The 21,598-nt window shown below is 41.9% G+C and overlaps 1 protein-coding gene across 1 annotated transcript; it reads left to right on the top strand.

Moving 5' to 3' along the window:
- Positions 1–15,182: 15,182 nt before the first annotated feature.
- Positions 15,183–21,185, top strand: ZBTB14 (zinc finger and BTB domain containing 14). The gene is made up of 3 exons (XM_063396101.1): positions 15,183–15,301; positions 17,433–17,501; positions 17,906–21,185. The coding sequence occupies exons 2-3, from the start codon at positions 17,499–17,501 to the stop codon at positions 19,247–19,249; spliced, it is 1,347 nt and encodes a 448-aa protein (XP_063252171.1). The 5' UTR covers positions 15,183–15,301; positions 17,433–17,498; the 3' UTR covers positions 19,250–21,185.
- Positions 21,186–21,598: the final 413 nt, after the last annotated feature.

Below are 21,598 nucleotides of genomic sequence, written 5' to 3'. Positions count from 1 at the left end.
ACACACTCAGTAGTCATTCTTGTGGGAAGTTTTTAGATAAGCTCATAAGGATGAAGAATTGGGCAGTTATAATCATCCATCAACAAAGAGGTCGCTGACATCTGAGCATGAGGGGCCTTGAGAAGAGGAGAAAGACATTCAACACAGAGCAATAAGTCAAAATTAAAGTCAGTGCTCTGTAGGGTCCACATACCAGGCACCCAGGAGATAAGAGAAGGGTCAGGTGAAATCAAGTGCCCTTAAAGTCAGAGAAGGTGAGAATATTTGAAAATAAGAAGACTGGAAAGTAAAGGCTGTCACATCCACTCTCTGGTCTTTCTGCACTAGTGATCTTATGAGAGGAAAAGGTACCCAAATCTTACTTGATCTGGTTATGTGAAAACTTATTTGATTTCACTTGATGTAAAACCCCTGGGAGCAACATATTGTATCCTCAGAAGAAGCAAAGTAATTAGCTGAGCAGAATTCATGGTTAAACTGCACCTGCAATACAAGCAAGCAAAAAGTTTTAACAGTGTGTTAGAGGACTGCAACAGAATATTGCTAAATCAAAGCAGCCTGCAATGCCTAAGGCTGTTATGACATATTTAGCCTCTATACTGAGAATACATAAGCCTGTGGTTCTTTAATTGTCACAGCAAAACATGTGAACATATATAGTTCACACTTAGTGTAGTAAGCTAATAGACAAGTCACGGATCCAAAGCTCTGACAGATGCTCTGATTCGTGCGCTGCGTAAAATACTTAAATATTGTGATCATTAGCAGCCTTTTCTTGAGCATCACAGGCAGTCTCGGGCACAACAATATGAAAACGACATAAAGCTAACAGGGAGCATCCAAAGGAGGGCCATGAAGCTGGTGAAGGGTCTCCAGGGGAAGCCTTATGAGGCTGAAGTCACTTGGTTTGTTCAGTCTGGAGAAGAGGACACTGAGGGGAGACCTCATTGCAGTCTACAACATCTCACAACGGGGAAACAGAGGGACAGGATCTTCACCCAGAGGGTGGTTGACCACTGGAACAGCTTCCCAGGGGACTGGTCAGAGCACCAAGCCTGACAGAGTTCAAAAACCATTTGGACAATGCTCTCAGGCACAGGGTGTGGTTTTTGGGGTGGTCCTGTGCAGGGCCAGAAGCTGGACTTCCGCGATGTCTCTGGGTCCCTTTCAATGCAAGATATTCTGTGATTAACCTACCAAGTTGTATGCTCTTAAGCTAATAAAATTACTTTTTCTTTTCTTTTTAACACACAGCTACACCGGAGCTTTTCAAGTTAGAGGGCTAACAAACACTATCTCAGGTTCTTCTGAAGCACAATGGCAATTATATTAGCAAAAGAGAATGCCTGAGAATTTTATAACACTTATATTTGGTGATCCTAAAACAAACAAAAAATTCCCTGCTGCTTTTCTCTAAATTTGGATTTGGACAGAGTTACAGCACAACTGAGTGCAGATTATATGTGTTAGAATATCTCCTGAGAAGCATTTGCCATCCCAAGTGTGAAAGGCACCACATGGGTTAAAGATGAAATTATGATTTCTGGAATCTTTTGTGGATTCATGTGGATGTCATGTCTAAATAGAGGGACTTCTGCTACTGAAATGAATGACATCTACAGAATCTATGTCAATATAAGAGGTGAAGTTTATAGCTGCTGTCATTTCACTCTCACTTCTGCTGTGTTTCAGTCTGTTTGAAAGGCATCTCCAAAATCAGGGCTTGTACTGTTAAGGTACCAATGGTATGGCCTAAGAAACTTCTAGTGCATGCTAGGACAGGCTTCACAGGCACTGATGGGAGAAAGTCACAGAATGGTGTAATGGTTTAAGTCAGAAAAACAGCCATTTTCTTTCATATGGGTGTATTTGGAGCAAGAGTTATCCTAGCACTTTGATTTGCTTAAATGTTTATGGAAACTTGCTTGTTGTCATTTTAACAGCTGTGAAAACTTTAAGTGCATGCACCTAAGGCTGACAAAAGGAACTCGGGTTTACTTCTATTAATAACAATATACCTCATTAACACAAGAGAAAGTCTGGAGAATGCTGCAGTTACAAAACACCTCTAGCTTAAAATGTGCACAAATAACCCCAATTATCATTTCAGTGAGTGGTACTATGATGGACAGCATGTTGAAAATGATGTTTTGACTACGGTCAGGCTCAGAGAATGAGAGTCAATATGCAATAGCAGAGTACCACACACCTGCTTTGTTTGCACATATATCTCCCCAACAGGTAAGAACATCTACAATAGCCATTGTATTTGATTTAAGGAGTGATGATAACTGAGATGGAAAAGTCTATGAAGGGACAGAATCTATTTTAAACCACTTTCTTTTAAAGGCTTTCTGTTGACTCCACCTACCTGGCACTCATCATTAAAGGATGATCCAGACTGGCATTACTTTCTGTAAATTAGACTACTTGGCAGACAGTAGGCAGAACCATTATGTTAATAAGATCAAAATTGTTCTCTTTCCTCTCCATCCCTTCCGCATTTATCCTATGTTACACAGAGATACTGTAAGAATTGTTCCTGAACTGTCTATTATGGTATTTATGCAAGGTATTTGAGAAGTTGCTGTATCTTCATTGGTATCATTGTTGGATGGTTGGTGACTTAGTTGTGAAACTCCTCTAGGGTTTTCCAAGAAGAGGTTCTTATTTTGGCATATGTTTCTCTTCCACATTCATGAGACCATTCATGAGACCAGACTGCTTTAATATCAAAATAAAACATGAAGGAAGACTGCAGAAGATAGAAAACAGAAATGGATGCTTAGCCATCCACCTTGAATTCTGTGAATAAATACAGACAGAATGGTAAATGCAGGTTAGTTAAGTTGCCAATGCATAAGGTAATCAGAGTTTAAGCTTGCAAATTCTGCTGCAAATATACTATAAGTGATTAATGTAACTCTATTTTAAAGTCATTGCATATTTCAAGCAAGAGGACTTCCTGTATTACCACCACAGGCTGTAGTTGTATCACTCACAGTTTTGGCTGAGATGTCAGTGGGCATTCAAGTCCCAAGTATGTATGAGGTAAAGCAGAATGAGTAATGTTTGGGATGAGCATAAGGCATGATTGTTATTAATCTCTTCATACTGAGACTGAGAAATGTTCACTTACTCCAAGTAATTTGGCAGTCACAGCTGCTGGAAATATTTATATGTGCTCTGTGAAAGAGTCTCTAACAGACTGTAGTTATAAAACATAAATTGTTCAAACTGGGCAAATGTAACTTCTACTCATTTCCTTGGGACTAATAATTCACACAAGCCTGTAATTTATTGCAAGTTATGTTTCCTGTACCTCCTGCAACTTGTACAGTATTGAAGCACAGACCCGAATGTGGCTGCAAAACCCATGTGCAGTTGAATTCAGTTTGAAAGACACACACAGCACTGGGGACTCAAGCACATGAGAGAATCTTGATCAAACAAGTTGGCAAGAACAGCCTGCTTTGGCAGAAATTTTGACAATCCTGTGGCTGAAGAATGAATTCTGTTCTCAGACCAAGTCCAACTGTGCATCACTGCACTAGGAGCAGCAGCACACCACAGCCGGTTACCATTCTAGTGTGCAGTAGCTACATCCCATGGATTTTTTTTTCCAGTTTTCCAACCACTTTTGTACAAATCCTTCAGACTGGAAAATCCATAGGTTTCCTGCTTCAGCCAGAAGCACTTGTCAGTGCTATAACTTCTTGCTGCAGTAGGCAAACTGCAAATGAAGTTGTTTGCCATACCTGTAGCCCTATACCTTTTTTATGTTCTAGTCCTTACATTTCTTATTTTGTTAACTGTGTTTACCCATGTCCCTAGGAACATTATCCCTGGGGATCTTGTACGTTAGTTGAATGCATCTAAGCCATTATCTCAGAAGTCAAGGGCAGATTATTTTGCCATAGTTTAAACATTGCAAGCTACAGTGTACTGGGCTATTTTCAAGCTTCTGCAATAGTAGCAAAGCCAACCTACAGCTATTAGGGTGCCCTGAAACACCACTGAAGAGTGCTGTGTTTAAAGTCAATATAGAAACACAGTCAGATCTGAGCTTCAGACAGATTTTGGTTTTTGACACTAGACTTGATAGGAAACTAAATGAAAAAAATGAATTGGTAGAATATGCTCTGGTAATACCAGACCTTTAAATACAAAACCAAACCAAACCACCAGTGACAGTAACAACAACAACAAAAAAACAAACCCAAACCACGCCAAAAACCAAACAAACACAACAGCAACAACAACAAATCTCCAAACCCTAGTCTCTTTGCTTGGAATACTCTGTTCTGGCAATTCCTTGTCTGAATTGACACAAAAGATGCAGTCCTATAAAGGCAAAATGAATAGGTCTCCACAAAGAGGGAAGTAATTAAACTGTTGCATGTCATTGCTTGTGGGCACCTGTTGTATCTGTCACCATGGTCCATACTGACAGTGGAGGAAAGTGTTTTATCATTCCTTTGATATTCTTATCTTTGCAACTCTTAGCAATTTATAAAATTGTGGCAAGACAATTTGTTGAAGACTGCAAAACAGATGTATTGATCATGGTTGAAATCTGTAATCCTTAATAGACATCTTTTTTTTTTGTCTGGATATTTTTTGAATTCAAAGTTACAGCCTTTAATTTGTATGTATTCAGGGGATTATTTAAAGGAAAATGGCTGGTATATACAAAGAAAGTGATTGGCAACTATTTTCCCTTAGCTAGCCTACCTACAATTTTCAGTTAATTTGACACTAATTTCTGATCTTAAATAAAGCTTTTCCAGGTGTTTCTGAGATGATGAAAATCATTCTTATCTACAGTTTATATACCTGCATACCAGTAAAGGTTTCTCTGTAGCCACCAAATCCCATAACCAACAGTTAACATCCCTTCATATTGAAGTATCATGAGGTCCAAAAATGATAACAGGATATCTTTTCTTTTGAGCAAACTATTGGCTACATGATATAGAGATGAATCTTACACTAATAAGGAACATGGAAAAGATCCAGACTAGTTGACAGGGGATTGCTTTTGTTTTAAACAGTAAAACTAATAGGATTCAGTAGAATCATTGTCTTTATTCCACATTGTTCACACTGTATAGCACATGAGGATACAAGTAGCCTCAATACATTGAAATGATAAATTAAATATATCTTTTGCAAAATCCAGTCCTAAGAAAGCAGACAAGGCAGTAATAATACTTATACTGATTCTAATACAGGATTTTTATTTTTCTAAACTCTCATTAAACTTAATGGAGAGCTAGGGTTTTTTTTCACCTTCTAAGAAATGAGACTGATGATTTACTGTAATAGCTTTGAATTTATCACAATAAAATTCCTTTACATCTGAAGAGACCTAGGATGTGTTCAGTCCTATCTTTAACAGTGCTTGACAGTGTTTCCCATGGAAATCAATGAGAGCCATTCTAGGTACTTTAGTGGATGTTGGATGTGATCTCTCAACACTATGCCCTTTGAAAAGCTCCTGAAAAATAGAGCAGTACGCTTAAAAAAATCCCAAAATGTAGGCTTACATTTTTCTTTTATACTCTAATGTACAACTTTTTTATATTCTTGAGACTACTATAAAACAAAGGCAGGCAACTTTATAATTTAAAATCCCCTTTCCTCTCTCTCCTAAAAATGTTCTTACACTTCTACTTGAATTTGGTAAATTTATTTCCTAAATTCATTATAAAGTACAGAGACACAGAGAGGAATATTTTTCAATGTGTTTAAAAGATAATTTCATAGCTCTATGCATTTGCTCAACCTAGATTTTATTTTTTTTTTCTGTATATGAAGTGATGTGTTCAAAAATCAATGTTGTTCAATAAGCCAGTTTTATCTATGCATTGCATTATAAATTGTGGGTCCACATCTACTTCCCTAGTGAGGGGCAATATTCCTACTGACTATGAGGAGAATGAGAGAATGGGCTCAAGCAAATTGCTAGGCAGCAATTTTTCCCACCTTTATTCCTTTTCCCAACAGGTCTATGGTAGTCTCAAGATGTTTGTATGCACCTCAGGTAACATACAGAAATATAAGAAATAAAATCCATTGCATTCTGCAATTGGGCAGTGACCAATGTCTGCATTTATGAACAGAATAATTGTTCTTAATATACAGGATCATGCCCTTTCCATAGCTGTGCTGCCTTTCAGAACAGGCATTTTGATGGCCTAATGGGGTATCCTCTCTCCTTGAAGACCACATATTTTCATTAACTTGACATTAATTCAAAGTGCTTTTCATTTCACCAGTCTTTTATACAATTATTTGTTCATTGCACCCCTTGCTAAGGACTGACCCACATAAAAGGGGAAGGAGATGTTTCTATAGATCAAGCAAAAGAATAGTCTGATTTCTAGAAATTTAGGATTAGAGCTTTGGTAATCTGAGTGACTGAGCAGTTAAGACTGCATCATAATGCAAATACACAGAGGATCATGGTGAAGATTACCAAAGTAACCTTAATTCTTCCTTCTTTATCCATGGAGTGCTTAACTTCAAAGCACTACTTTTCTTTTAATGCAGTCTTTTGGCAGTTGCAGTATTTCACAGACTGGCAAGCCAAAAAGAACTACTATAACCATCTCATTTGACCTTCTATATAAAACAGGACACAATGTGACTTGCTGCTGCTACTTTGAGCCAATTAACTAGTGTGTGACTAAGCGCAAGTTTGGAAGGCATCCATTTTTTCACTTGAGGATTTTGAGAGATGAAGAATCCATTAGTTTTCTTTCTTTCTTTCCTTTTATTCCAACAGTTAATCATTCCCTCTGTTTAAAAATAAAGTATGCATCATTGGTTATCTGAATGGTTTCATGGTCACAGCTTCCCGCTACAGACAATTCAAGTCTTTGGACTAAAGGTCCCTTTATTCACTCAGTATTTTCTCTCCATTAAGTGTCTTCATCTCTGTAATCAAGTCATCCTAATGCATACTCATTGAGGAAGCTAAACAACTTGTGCTTCAGAAGTCTCTCACTCTAAAACATTTCCTGCAGCCCTCCAAATAATTTTGAAGCTTCCCCTCCCACCATTCTTTTCAGAACATGGGAACCAGAAATGCACTGAATGCACTGTATTTTGACAGGAAATGAAAGACTGATACCCATCACGAGTCCAAACCCAAACCATGCACACCTGCCTCGAGTTTACCCAGATATATCTATATATCATCTATATCTATATGTATTCTTTTTCTTGGGCAAAAGTTATGAAGCCTTTTTGGGATAGGTACAGACCTATTAGATTTATGAGACTAATTCTAGTTTATGATATCTGTTACATTCTGCAAAACATTAAATACAGGAAAAAAATTTACAAAACAACAAGGCTTTCTGCCACCAGTAGTAGAAGTAAAGCAGATGGCAAAGAGGGGACTTTGCCACCTGCCACTGTTCTAAGGTCGGGATCCATTATAGGAACACTGGTCCTTCACCCAAGGATGTTCAGACCATCCTAAGCCAGGGGGACCCTGCCAGTGCTCTTGCCTTGACTAGATCTGTGTCAGTCCAACCTTAGATTTCACCTTCCTACTTCTGGCTTATTTTCTGCATTTGAGGCTGCTAGACAAGATTGCACCTTCTGCAGCATTCCTACAACAACGTGGCAAAAAACATCAGCAAAAAGTGATATCTAAAACAGTCTTATTGCTACTACAAATGAGTCACATCTCAGAGTTGCCTGAAGGCAATGTGTAAGGCTAGTTCTTTGGAAAGGAAAAGGTTATAAGCAAGAGTAAGTACTGGAAGAACTTCAATTTCTCTCTCTGTGTTTGCTATTTCTGTGTGTACTCCTGCCGTTAGAAGGAAGCTAGTTTAAAGAACTGACATTACAGAAAAAAGTAATTCTTTCTCCTGGACAGTTATTGCAACCTTTAATACAAAAAAGTCAGTTCAGGGAAGTGAAATGGATAGCAAAGTTATTCTTTCTCATTCTGCACTTTTAATAAATGGTAATGAAGGTCGTGTGTTTGTCCATAGAACTGAAAAGCTTTAGTTCCTTAATGTTGTATGACATCACAATAACTCTTTTAGCTTTCTAGGTTGATTTCTTCCCTTAAAATTAATCAAACACTTTTTTCATTATTTAAATGTTTTTTATTCTTGAACAGGTTACAATTAATTATATTTAATTATTTTGACTGTGCACAGAAGGGGGTTTTTGCTTCTAGCCAGAGTATGGTTCAGCTCAAATGGTTTTCTGTGGTTATGGTCGGTTTGGGTTTTTTTTGGTGATATGTTATTCCAGAGATCTTTAATGACTTAGCTGTTAGATGAGATCACTTCTGAATTCTACTTTCATTATCATAAAACTGTTTCCACACTTTCTGCAAATATTCAGATTCAAAAGTGAGGTTGAAAATGCAGGTGCTAACAGTATAAAATCTTTCTGATCTCCTTAGAGGAAGGGGCTGATGAAGGCTTGAAATGTACCAACTAAAATAGTAGGAGTGTTCTCCTTTCTAAAATTCACACTTTAAAAATGTGAAAGTCTGTGAGCATTAGCAGATGTGTAGTAAACCCAATAGCCTTCACATAAAAAGTCACACATAAAGCCACACATAAAGCCACACAGCTTCTTCACGGTAATGAAACTTTCCACCTCTCTTTAAGGGTATGAATGCCAAAATATGCTCAGCTGCTTGGGAAAATGTCAGCAGATAAGTGCCTGCAATGAACTAGTGAAGCAAGCAGCTGTACTACCTAGAAGAAGGCAAGCTGTCTTCTAGGGGGAGCCTGATTCCTCTCTACTGATGGCATTTTGTGTGAGGCTTATGAATGCAGGAATACTGATCACTCAGTGATGGGAAACTATCATATCAGGTATTGATTTTACTTTTTTTACAGAGCATTGACTAACAAATATAGCAATGGGGAATTAAATGGCTTGTTCTTGCTCTAAACAATAAACATTTAACTGTTTTGAAAAAACAATCATGCGGTTGACAAAGACTAAAGTTGGAGGCGACTGAGGGCTGTAGCTGTGAGATGACTGATTTTTCAATTATAGTCTATCCATAATTATGAGGAACAGTTTCCAATATTCAAACTCAAGATAAAGGCTTGGGTTTTTTACAAAATAAATAGATCACAGTAAATAGTACTTGTTTGCATTTGGCAAGCTTGGCTCCTTTCAAAAAATGCAGACTATACCATGTCCAAATGATTCTATCATTAGGAAAAATGTCTTCAGTAAAATGGTCATCAAGTATTGGAACAGGCTGCCTAGGGAACTGGTTGAATCACCATCTTGGAGGTATTTAAAAGACATGTGGGTGTGGCATTAGAGACATGGTTTAATGGTGGACTTGGCCATGCTGGCTTAACAATAGGACTCAGTGATCTTAGAGGCTTCTTCCACCCTAAATGATTCTATTGTTAAAATTTAAATGTGAATAAAAACCATTTTTGCATAGCCATGATGAGCTGCATGATATCTTGGTAATCACAACTCCAGCTCAAAAAAGAGTTAAATTGCTCTGTTATGCCCATTCTCATGCCAGGAGACAATTCATCCAAAAAAATTTGTGTGCCCTACTTACACAAACAAACTGGACAGCACATAAATAATTCACAGAATGGCAACTCTCCTATTAACTGTATACTGACAGACTGACATAAACATGAAACATGACTGAAAACACCATATAGGACCAGGCTGTATATGCACTCTGTAAATCAAAAATTCACCTGACCAGTGAATGAGAAAATTGTTCTTTTTTGAAAGATCTGGCACAACGAAGCTGTTATACACTTGTGGACTGGCCGTTTCTTAGTAGTATGTTATAGTGTTAGCAGGTCTGCAATACAAGCAAGAATCAAGCACAGATACAGGTCTCACCAAGTGAGCATTAATTAATTCACCAAAAAGCTTTCTATTCCTCCTATATATTACATCCTTAAAGGTCAAGAAATACCCAGGTTAAGAATGAATGTGTAATTTTAGGCTTTTCTCCATTTGATACCATCTTTACCTAGGAGAATAATATATATATATATATATATAAATATATATCCTCCTCCTTTTTTCTCTGGGACCTCTCACATCTGTGAACACATCTGTTCGGTGTTCTCCTTCCATTGGGCACTGTGAATAACAGGAGACACTGCTACTCCCTAAAGTCTCTATCTGTAGCATTTTTTAGCTTCAGCACCAGAATACAGGATCACAACTGAATCAGGTAGGAAGACAAGATACAAAAGTAAGGAAACACTGGAGAACGCCATGGGGAAGGAAGAGAGAGTGAAAACTTGAGATATGCTTCTGGCACTTGGCATAAGGAAGTGGCATCCATCCTTTTTCACTCACTGTCAATATGGTTCTAATCAAATAAGGGTGTCAGCAAAGTCAAACATTGGGCTGAGAGTAAGGTAATTGACAGTGAAAGAAAAAGAAAAAAAAAGGAAAAAATAGGAAGATGAGTGATATATAGGGGAGAAGTAGATAAAAATAGTAAAGAAATATAGTCCAATCCCCAAAACATGAAAAAATATATACCCCATAAAAGGGGTAGGGGGAATAGGATGGGACACGGAAACAGAGGATATTAACAAGGACAGTAATAGGATGTGAGTAATTATGCAAATTACATTTAGACCTGACTAGACTAAGGATTGTTTTGTGCATGCACAGAGTATGAATTGTCATGTTCACACGGCCACATCGTTTCACCTACCACAATTCTTGACAATCAACTGTCTCCAGGTACTACTATACACCACAGCAGTAGTAGTAGAATTAATTGGTAAGAAAAGTATATAATTAAAATGCTCTCCTACTTAGAATGCAACAGTATTAAGTAAGATTTTACAGATCAGGTTCTCTTGAGAGGACTCGTGTCCCTTCAGGCATTGGTGCAAACTGCAAACTCCAAGTGCTGTTCAGTCATTTGGAGGGTGGTGTGGCCTCTCACCATCCGTTTGCACAGCTTAGCCAGGGGCTGTGCCACCAATCCCCATCATGTATGCTCTGCTCCCCTCCAGTTGTCTCTACTATTTCCTCTTTCGTGGGGATACTTGAAAATACAGGCACGAGCAAGTGATGCGAAAACATGACTAACTCACACGCAAATTTCTGCCGGGAAATTTGCCAGGTTGCTATGGGAAACACACTGCAAGGAGCATCTGCTCCCTGACTTCCCTGCTCTGTCCTAGCACATTCACTTATACTCTCAGGAGGCTTTGCTGTCTTTGCTGACACACAGGAATATGATAACAGGGTCCATGATTCCCTTTCACAAATATTCGATGGTTTGTATCTTTACCTTTTTTTGTGCACTCTTGACAAGAAATCTGACATGTAGAAAATCTGTGTCCTTGCATGATGGTCAATTCTTCAAGGCCAAGATACAATCTCAACACATGAAAACTGGCCATAATATCATGATGTTTCTATTGTCATTTGGAACTCACACAGACATCATAACCCTAACCATTTCAAACACACAGGAATCCACTGACACTTAATACATACTTTACACCAGTCATCACTTAGAAAGCATTACATGCAAAGCTTCATTCTTCCCCGCATGCCATCTCCAATGCCTCATGCATGGTTACACAAAGTGGCACTTGTCATTTTTCACTCCCGTTACACAATTTTCTAAACAAAACAAGCACATCCTACAAAGGGCTCTTTTCCCTTACAAATATCTCTGCAATCCGAAGAGTCTGGAAACAGCCCGTTGGTTCAACATATCCACAGCATCTACATTCTTGTATATCAGATAGGAAAACAGCAGAACTACTTCAAAGACTAGCTGAGTACAGGATAATTTAATATGAAGGTGTTTCAGTCATCTGAAACACCCATGATTCAAACACTTTTTCTGCAGAAGTGTTTCACTGCACTTTTTCTACTTTTCCAGTAAACTGAAAAAATACTTGATTTTGGCAACTGACATGACTACACGTAATAGCCCACAGACATGCTAGTGGAGATGTGAGGGATTTTATTCTTACGCTTCACCTTTAATAATACATATTTTCAATCCCAGGTCTTTTCATCCAGAATTTTTCTGACATTTACCTTTCATCTCTAATTTCCAAAACCTAGTGCAACATTCATTTGTAATGAAAAGTATGACATACATACTCTACAGGTATCTTCTGTAGAAAGGTGACTTCTGTGAAAGGCACAAGAAGCATCCCCTGTGTCTAACAGAACCAATGACAGAAGAATCCAAGACAAATGCTCTGCTGGCCAAGGCTGAGCCCATCATTGAGCGTGGTAGTGCCTCTGGGATAACATAGTTGAGAAGCGGGGGCAAAAACTGCAACAGAGAGATAGAAGGGAGAATACATGAAGGAAGCAGCTGTGCAGACACCAAGGTAAGTGCAGAAGAAAGGGAAGGAGGTGCTCAGCATTGGAGCAGAGATTCCCCTGTAGCCCATAGGGCAGCCCATGGTGAGGCAATTGGTTGCTCTGCAGCCCATGGAGGCTCTTGGTGCAGCAAATATTCACCTGTAGCCCATGGAGAACCCCCAACTGGAGCTGGAAAAGCCCAAGTGAAGCTGTGACCCTGTGGGAAACCTGCACTGGAAGACTCTTTTGGCAGTTGTAGACCCATGGAGGAGCCCACACTGGAGCAGCTTTGCTGACAGGACTTGTGACGCTCCCCCACAGGGAAGCCATCTGTATTTAAATGACTGCATCCCATGGGAAGGGTCCCATGCTGGAACAGTTTGTGAAGAACTGCGGCTCATGGGAAGCACTCATGTTGGAGAAGTTTATCTAGGGCTGTCACCTGTGGAAGGGATCCCATGCTGGAACAGGGAAAGTTTGAAGAGTCCTCTCCCTGAGAAGGAAGGAGCAGCAGAGACAATATGTGATGAACTGACCCCAGCTCCCATTCCCCTGTGCAGTTGTTGGAGAAGAAGGTAGAGAGGAGAAAAATTGGGAGTGAAGTTAAGCCTGGGAAGAAGGGAGAGGTAGGGGAAAGGTGTTTTAAGATCTTTTATTTCTCGTTATTCTACTTTGATTTGACTGGTAATAAACTCAAAAATAACTTCCTCAAGGTGATACTGTTTTGCCTGTAGCAGTAAGTTGTGAGTGATCTCTCCCTGCCCTTATATCTCAACACATGTGCCTTTCAATATACCTTCTCTCCCCTGCTCAGCTGACCCTGACTTCGGTGGGCACCAGGCATCCAGCCAGAGTCAACCCACTACACACAGTTAGATAGTAACAACGATTTTTAAAAAAAATTCTGCACAATCCATAGTTACAGAGTCTGGATATTGAAGATATGCTTCCCCTATTTTAGTATCTCAGTGGGAGCTACTAATGATACAATTGGAAACATGCAGAAACACACATTCAGCAGTAGCCTAAGATACAGAAAAGCAGAGAGAAAAAAATGGATAGTGGTACCTTTTGTAAAGGTACTGGGCTCTTTTTTCCATTACTAGATTAATTCTGATTACTCACAGCAGAACCTGGCCTTAAAAGTTAGGTATATCCACACTCTGTCAGGTACAGGTAGAGCAGGAAGAGACAGTGTCAACAAAATGAAGAAGTGTCATTTGCTGGTCAGTGTGATAAACTAACAGCTACATGTTTCTAAGGAGCAATAAGGTTATTGCAGGAGTATTTGGGACACTGTCAAAGACAGAAATAGCATGTTGTGAAATTGTAAAAGGGAAGCTCCTTCCACAGTGGAGAGAGTTCTTGTACAGAATTCAGAAATACTTCAGAGAGTTAACACAATCATCAAATGGTTTGGGTTGGAAGAGAACTTAAAGATCTTCTAATTCCAACCCCCCTGCCATGAGCAGGGGCACCTTCCACTAGACCAGGTTGCTCAAAGCTCCATCCAATTTGGCCTTGAACACTGCCAGGGATGGGGCATCCACAGCTTCTCTGGGCAACCTGTTCCAGTGCCTCACCACCCTCACAAGGAAGAGTGTCTTCCCTATATTCAACCCAAACATCCCCTCTCAGTTTGAAACCCTTACTCCATGTCCTTCTGAATGCCTTCTGAATGGATATCACCGATGTTACCACAAAAACAAGCCTGGAAGTTTTGACTGCCCATGCAAAATAGGGACTTAATCTTATTGTATCTAATGGGGATTAGGGAAAAAAATATTTTAAAAACCCAGCAAAACAAAGTGATCCACCTGGACCAAAATTCCCTGCATATGTCAGTGTATTACACAGAAACCTCTCAAAAATAGCCCAGGAAGAGGAAGGGGTTATCAAGTCGATGAAAACGGTCTATTTGTTGCTCCCAGGACACGTCTCCACGATTCCAGTGACTTCTTTAATTTACTGCACTTTCCAACACAAGTACGTACCGAGATTTGTTTCCCAAGCAGACCTGCTGCATTTCACACTAGCAGAAATACTTTAAAGTTTTATTTATGTACAAATTGTTCTAGTGAAAGCTGTGCCATCAGGGTAGCATTTCATGAGATGGTTTTTAGAGAGAAAACCGGAGGTGGGAGATGAGCAGTGCAATAAAACCCTTTACTCCTTCCTAGCGGTCGCGTTATGCCGTTTGTAATTCAAGCCCCCGAGCATTTGCACGAGGGAGGGCAGGCACGTTTGGGTGGGCAGAGCTGTTCCGCTCTCGGTGGCAGGCAAGGGACGCATCACGGGCAGGATCGCTGCCGCGCCTCCCGCCGCCGCCGCCCCTCCGCGGACACGCGCGGGCGGGCGCGCCCCCGAGCGCCGCCCAACGGCCGCGCCCGGCTCGGGGCCGAGCCCGCGCCGCGCTCGCCGCCGTGCGCCGCCTGGCGGGGGGAGGCCGTGCCCGCGCCCCGGGCTCGCACACGCGGCGGGCGCAGGCGCGGCGGGGCGGGTGCCCGCGGCGCGGCGGGAACGGCTGCGGGCGGCGCGTCCCCGCGGCCTGAGCCGCCCGGGGGGGCCCGCCGCGCCGCGCGTGCCCCGAAGCGGGGGAAGGGCGATGGGAACTGGCGCGCCGCGGGGCCCGCTTCCCCCTCCCCGCCGCCCCGGCGTCCTCCTCCTCCGCGCTCCCCGGGCACAGGCGCGCCCTCTGCTCGCACCGCGCATGCACGCACCCCCCGCGCCCCCCCTCCGAGCGCGCGCGCGCGCGCGCACTGGAGTGCTCGTGCAGGAGGCGGCGGTGACGGCCGGAGAGACGCGCGCAGGGCCCCCCCCCCCCAAGACCCCCTCCCCAAATTTCCCCCCCATTCCCTCCCTCCCTCCTTCCCCTCCCTTCCCCGTCCCCCTCCCGCGCGGCGACGGCGGCGGCCCCCCCGCGCTCCCCGGGACGCGCGGCTCCGCGCGCGCGGGCGGGCGGCAGGTAAGCGCGAGCCCTCTCCCCTCCCTGCCCCGCGCCCCTCCCGCGTCGCGGCCCGGCCGCCGCTGCGCGCGCGCGCGCTCTCCCGCGCACGCCCCCTCCCTCCCTCTCTCCCCCTCCCCCCCTCCCCCGCTCGCCGCCGCCGTTACAGCCCCGGCAGCGCGCGCTGGGTGAGATGGCGCTGCCGCGGGCGCGCCCGCCGCCAGCAGCCCCGGCGCCGCCGCGCGCCTGCCTCCCGCGGGCGAGGGGAGGGCTGGCGGGAGGGGGACGAGGAGGAGGAGGACGCGTCCAGCGGCGGATGCGCACGCTGGGGTGCGCGGGTCCCGCGCGGCGGCGGAGGCCGCCGCAACAAAGGGGCGCGCGGCCGCGTCCAGGCGGCGGGAGCCGCGCGAGGAGCGTTGGAGCGGGGGAGGGAGAAGAGGGAGGCACGGACGGACGGACGGACGGACGGAAGCAAGCCAGCAGGGAGCGGGGCACCTTCCCCGCGCAGCCCCGTGAGGCGGCGCGGCGGGAGCGCCGGGCTCGCTCCGGAGAGCCGCCGCCTGGCGCTCGCGGGCGCCCCCGACGCCGGGCCGGGAGCGCGGGCGGCGCGGCAGGGGCCGGGCTGGTCCCCGCCGGGAACCCGCCCGCGCCGCGCCCGCGGGTGCGTGGAGCGGGCGTGCGCCTCCGCCGTCACGGGCACGGCGGCCGGGAGAGGCGGCGCGGGGAGGCGCGGAGCAGCCACAGTCCCGAGCAGCCACAGTCCCGAGCACACCTCCCCGCGGCCCTTGCGGAGGTGGCGGCCGTGTAAAGAGTGTGTGGAGGAATAAATCTGAACTGCCCAGTGGAATAAGTAACCAGAGCTTTCTTAAATCAGCTGGAAGCGCTCTGGGCAAGTGCCTGCCCTGCTCAATTCGCAAAGGACTGAGTTTGTTCTTTTCCAGCTACACACCCCTCTTGTGTACTCCGCAGCCCTGTTTCCAGCCAATTACTTCTATAATTAGTTTTTTCTTAGTGTCTACACAATTGCAGCAAAGTTGTGTACTGTTTAACAGGACGGTGCAATTGCTGCTAGATTATTAGCAGTGACATTTTGAAGCTTGCTTAAAAAGCAAGCATTTTTCCCATCTCGCAAAGAACTCTAAAAAGATCCCGTTGAAAGAGTTGTCCTACCATCTTCAATTCTTCAATGCTGGACCGATACATTTTCCCTGGCCAGCAGACCCAGACAGCCGATAAATATATACAATCTTGCTTTCCGGTTTTGTTTCCTTTTGTGTATTTCAAATATTTACAGACAATTTTATATTTAGGACTAAGATTTTTTTTTTAAATTTTTTTTCCCCCATGTTGCCAGGATCATTTTAGCAGAGGTTTCAGACCTACAGAAGTATTTGTAGGGAGCCAGGTGTTCCCGTATTGTGTGAAATACACAGCACCAAGAGTTGCAAACCTGTCATCATACCTGTCATCTGCTTGTGTTTCATATATGGTTAAGGATAAATTACAATTTAGGGAATAAATTCCCAGGAGATCCGTGCCAGGTGGCACAGGATTTATTCCAAACCAAGCATTAAATTTTCCTTCTCTCTCCTGTGTTTCCTGCTTCGGCACAATTAAATGTCTCTTGGGACTGAAAAATTTGAAGTTATGAGTCTTGCATTATCCTTCTGTTTTCTGGAATCTCCATCGTTTGCAAATCTGGTACACTTGTCTCCTTCCCTGGTCCTGGATGCACATCCATCCCTGTCCCTCATCTGCTGTGCTTTGGGATGCTTGGTCTGCCTGCCAGATCCTCTGCTAGGCTTGGTCAGCTCTCTGGTTCAGCAGAAGACTGATCACCTTCTTGATGGGTTGGTTACTGCGTTAATTGTGGTGATTCCTGGGGAGATTTTCGGACCTTTAGATTTAATGCAAAGTTAAGTAGCGGGAAAGTGGAACCAGGGAAGTGCAGTAGCCATAGGAAAGTAAACATGTGGAGTTGTCCTCAACAGTTGTCTGTAGTAGCTCTTAAAAAATAACTGGGTATTTTAACAGTGTATTTTATCTAACTTTAAAAGATAGAAAATGCTGTATTTGAACAATCAAATTGAAAATAATTTTTGGAATAGATCTTATCATTTAATGAAATTGTTATTATCTTCTCATCTTTCAGGCAGAAGGTGGCCCATTCTGAGATTAATTTAATAATCATTTGCTTAGAAAACTTCCTGCATTGTTCATGGTAAGGCTTATATTTGATATGTCAAATTTAGTTTGTTGTGCTAAGTCATTTAGAGTATTTCTTACACAGTTTATAGTGTTAACATTTCCTTTAGCTATAATAATGACTTAGGAGTTGGGTTATAAGTTTACTGAGAATTGCAGTTTTAAAGAGAAAGTTTTCAATTTTGTGTAACTGTATCAATAAAGATTTGAATAATTGTAAATTGTATAACCTAAGGAAAGACCTTTATGCATTCATAATTTTAAAATCAGTTTCAGAGTAACGCTTTTAGAGTCTATCAGGCTTTTTGTTCTCATTTTATGCAATTTTTAAAAAAAAATTATGGAAATTACTTCATCTCTTGGGGTTTTGTGATTTAGACTGCTTTATAAAAGTTACAAAATTTTCCTGTTAATTTACAGGAGTTTTTCATCAGTATGTCTGAAACCATTAAATATAATGACGACGATCACAAAACTGTGTTCCTGAAAACATTGAATGAACAACGTTTGGAAGGAGAATTTTGTGACATTGCTATTGTGGTTGAAGATGTTAAGTTCAGAGCCCATAGGTGCGTACTTGCTGCCTGCAGTACCTACTTCAAAAAGCTTTTCAAAAAGCTTGAAGTTGATAGTTCATCAGTAATAGAAATAGATTTTCTTCGTTCTGATATTTTTGAGGAAGTTCTCAATTACATGTATACTGCCAAGATTTCTGTTAAAAAAGAGGATGTAAACTTGATGATGTCTTCAGGCCAGATCCTCGGTATTCGGTTTCTTGATAAACTCTGCTCTCAAAAACGTGATGTATCTAGTCCTGAAGAAAACACACAGTCCAAGAGCAAGTACTGTCTAAAAATGAACCGTTCTATAGGGGAACCCAATGATACTCAAGATGATGAGGTGGAAGAGATTGGAGATCATGATGACAGTCCATCAGATGTGACAGTGGAAGGCACTCCCCCAAGTCAGGAAGATGGTAAATCACCAACCACTACCCTGAGAGTGCAAGAGGCAATTCTGAAAGAGCTGGGAAGCGAAGAGGTCCGAAAAGTAAACTGCTATGGCCAAGAAGTAGAGCCTATGGAAACAACGGAATCTAAAGACTTAGGATCTCAGACCCCTCAGGCACTCACATTTAATGATGGCATAAGTGAAGTGAAAGATGAGCAGACACCAGGATGGACCACAGCAGCTGGGGATATGAAGTTTGAGTACTTGCTTTACGGTCACAGGGAACACATTGTATGTCAGGCGTGTGGCAAGACCTTTTCTGATGAAGCGCGTTTGAGAAAACATGAAAAACTACACACTGCAGACAGACCATTTGTTTGTGAAATGTGTACAAAGGGCTTCACCACACAAGCTCATTTGAAAGAACACTTAAAAATACACACGGGTTACAAGCCTTACAGTTGTGAGGTGTGTGGGAAGTCTTTTATTCGTGCACCAGATCTAAAAAAGCATGAAAGAGTTCACAGTAATGAGAGGCCGTTTGCATGCCATATGTGTGATAAAGCCTTCAAGCACAAGTCCCACCTCAAAGATCACGAAAGAAGGCATCGAGGAGAGAAACCTTTCGTCTGTAGTTCCTGCACTAAAGCATTTGCTAAGGCATCTGACCTAAAAAGGCATGAGAACAATATGCACAGTGAAAGAAAGCAAGTCACAGCAGCCAATTCCATCCAGAGTGAAACAGAGCAGTTGCAGGCAGCAGCCATGGCTGCTGAAGCAGAGCAGCAATTAGAAACTATAGCCTGCAGTTAAAAACTAAAACAGGAACTTTATCAGAAATAGTATAAGAAATGAAATGGAACAACATCTGTTGTTGATACACATTTAGACTGAGAATCTTTTCAAGAAAGCATATTTTTAGAGGATTTGAATGTTACATAGGAATATATAGCATCACTTGGTTAGGTATTTTAAAACACTTCAGAGATGTGTATTCTTAGAATGTGAAACAGTTTCATTGTCATTAGCAGTATAATGCACTAATAACTGCTTTAATTCAAGAATGTGATCAAGTCCTCTATAAAACAGGGATCATCACTGGCTGATACTTTGCCTCATCCAGTATAGAATACAGAATACATTGTAAACGTTGCAATCAGTGAGAATCAGTGAGTTATGTTTGAAAACGCTGAGATCTCAAAAATCACAAACATGGAAAGAAAGGATTTTGTTTTCATAATTCTGAGGTGTTATACCTACAATTTTTTGAGAAGCATACATTGAGTCCCTAAGCTTTTTAATTCTTCCTTTTTTCACCTAATGTAGGTTGGTACAATAGAGTGTAAAGGAGGATGGTAATCAAAATGAAATTGCTTCTTATTCCATTCCCTCAGATGACCTCCTATTTTTATAAAGGTGGAAGTTTTAATGAAATACTTGCATTCTTGAAAAAACTGCATTATTTACTGGGATTTTGGCTGGCAAAGCAGAAGTGTTATGGCATTCACTAGTCCCTTCTGTGGGCAAAAATGTCTGCCTCGTTTGTTTTTATATTCACTTTTATGCAGGACCCCAGAGATGGGACTGGGCCGCAAAGGAAAAAGGATGCAGCATGAAGGAGACATGCTCCTTACTCAAACCCAGTAAAAATCAGTAAAAACTAATCCAGCCCGAGATGGGTTTTTATTGTGCAGCTTTCAGGTCACCAAACCCAGCACAGTGAAGGCAGAGGAGTATCTGCACCTGCAGGTGACCAGGTGTCACTGTCGGACTCCCGAGGCTGCAGCCATGGGTGTCACATACTTGCCCACAGGGCTCAGCTGGGGTTTGTGTCATGGCTGATCAAACAGCTCATAGGTCATGTTCAAGTTTAAAAGCTTCCACCTTTTGACACACCACCCCTCATCAAGAGGGAGGCTTCAGTGGGTGAGTTCTGTCTTAATTGATCCTGGGTGAGTGTTCTCTATTAGATGCTTGGTCTAATTTTTTTTCAAGACCAGCTGGGGTACAGAGTCAACAAAATAAGTGTTCTTTGGATTGCAGTCTACTACTTCTAGTCATCAAAAGAAGACACAATAAGAGTTGCAGTCCAAAGCTATATTGAGCCTTTATTTTAAATTTGTAAATACTACAACTGTTGTGAAAACTTCGTTTGAAGTTGGAATGGGCAAAAAACACACTCTTGGGCACATGGTTGGTAACATTGGTCACTTGCGATACCTATAGCATATCAAAGTGTTAGACCAGGTTCTGATAAGTTACTGTGTGGTAGATCACATCTTGCTTTTCTAAACAGAAATTTAAAATAGTGTTTTTGAAACTGTTATATGGAACTTCAATTATTCAGAGGTTTTTATTTGGTTGACTTTTTTTTTACAGCTTTGTTTTATTCATGTATTCATCAGGTTAAGCAGTTATCTTAAAATGCCAGTAATTGTTCAAATGCTGGTCTGTAAATAAAACATGACCTTAATATTTTAGAAAATGTAAACTTTGGACCCTTACCAATATATTTTTTTAAAATGTTGCTTCATTTTACATTCAGTAATATTAGTTTGTAAACAAACTATACATTTTGTACCTGTGCAACATCAGAGGATGTGTATTCATTGCATTTTATTGGTTCTCTTGAGGAACATGATAAATGACCATTGTTAAAATGTTTTACTGTATATGATCATAGATATAAAGATAGTAGGTCCAAAATAGGATCTACTTTTTTTTCTAAATATATTAGTCTTGCTATGTTTTCTTATCTGAAATTGTGTGCATTTCTTCCTAGGTAAGCTGGGGTTGATAAGACTGAACAAAACAGATCCATTGTGATAAGAGTTCAGAAATGTAAAATGTGAAGAAAGTAAATTTTCTCAAGGTCTGCCATGAAGAATACAAGAAGCAATGAGCTTAAATTACAACAGTAAACAATTATGTTAGAAAAAAATTAAAGTATTTTAATAATGGATCGCTAAAAGAGAATGCCTGGGGAGGTACTGCAATCTCCACTAGTGATGACATTCAAGAATGGGTCAGACAAACATCTATTAGGAATGGTTTAAATATGGTTAATTCTGCCTTGAAGCTGAGGGATAAGCTCAATAACCTCTCAAGAAGACCCTCATTTGGGGTTTTTTTGGAAAGTAATCAATTAAAATGCAGCTCACT

Source organism: Prinia subflava, chromosome 1 (assembly GCF_021018805.1).
Source record: "Prinia subflava isolate CZ2003 ecotype Zambia chromosome 1, Cam_Psub_1.2, whole genome shotgun sequence".
NCBI lineage: Eukaryota > Metazoa > Chordata > Aves > Passeriformes > Cisticolidae > Prinia > Prinia subflava.
Note: the sequence above shows the minus strand (reverse complement) of the source record. Positions and strands in the feature narration are given on the sequence as shown.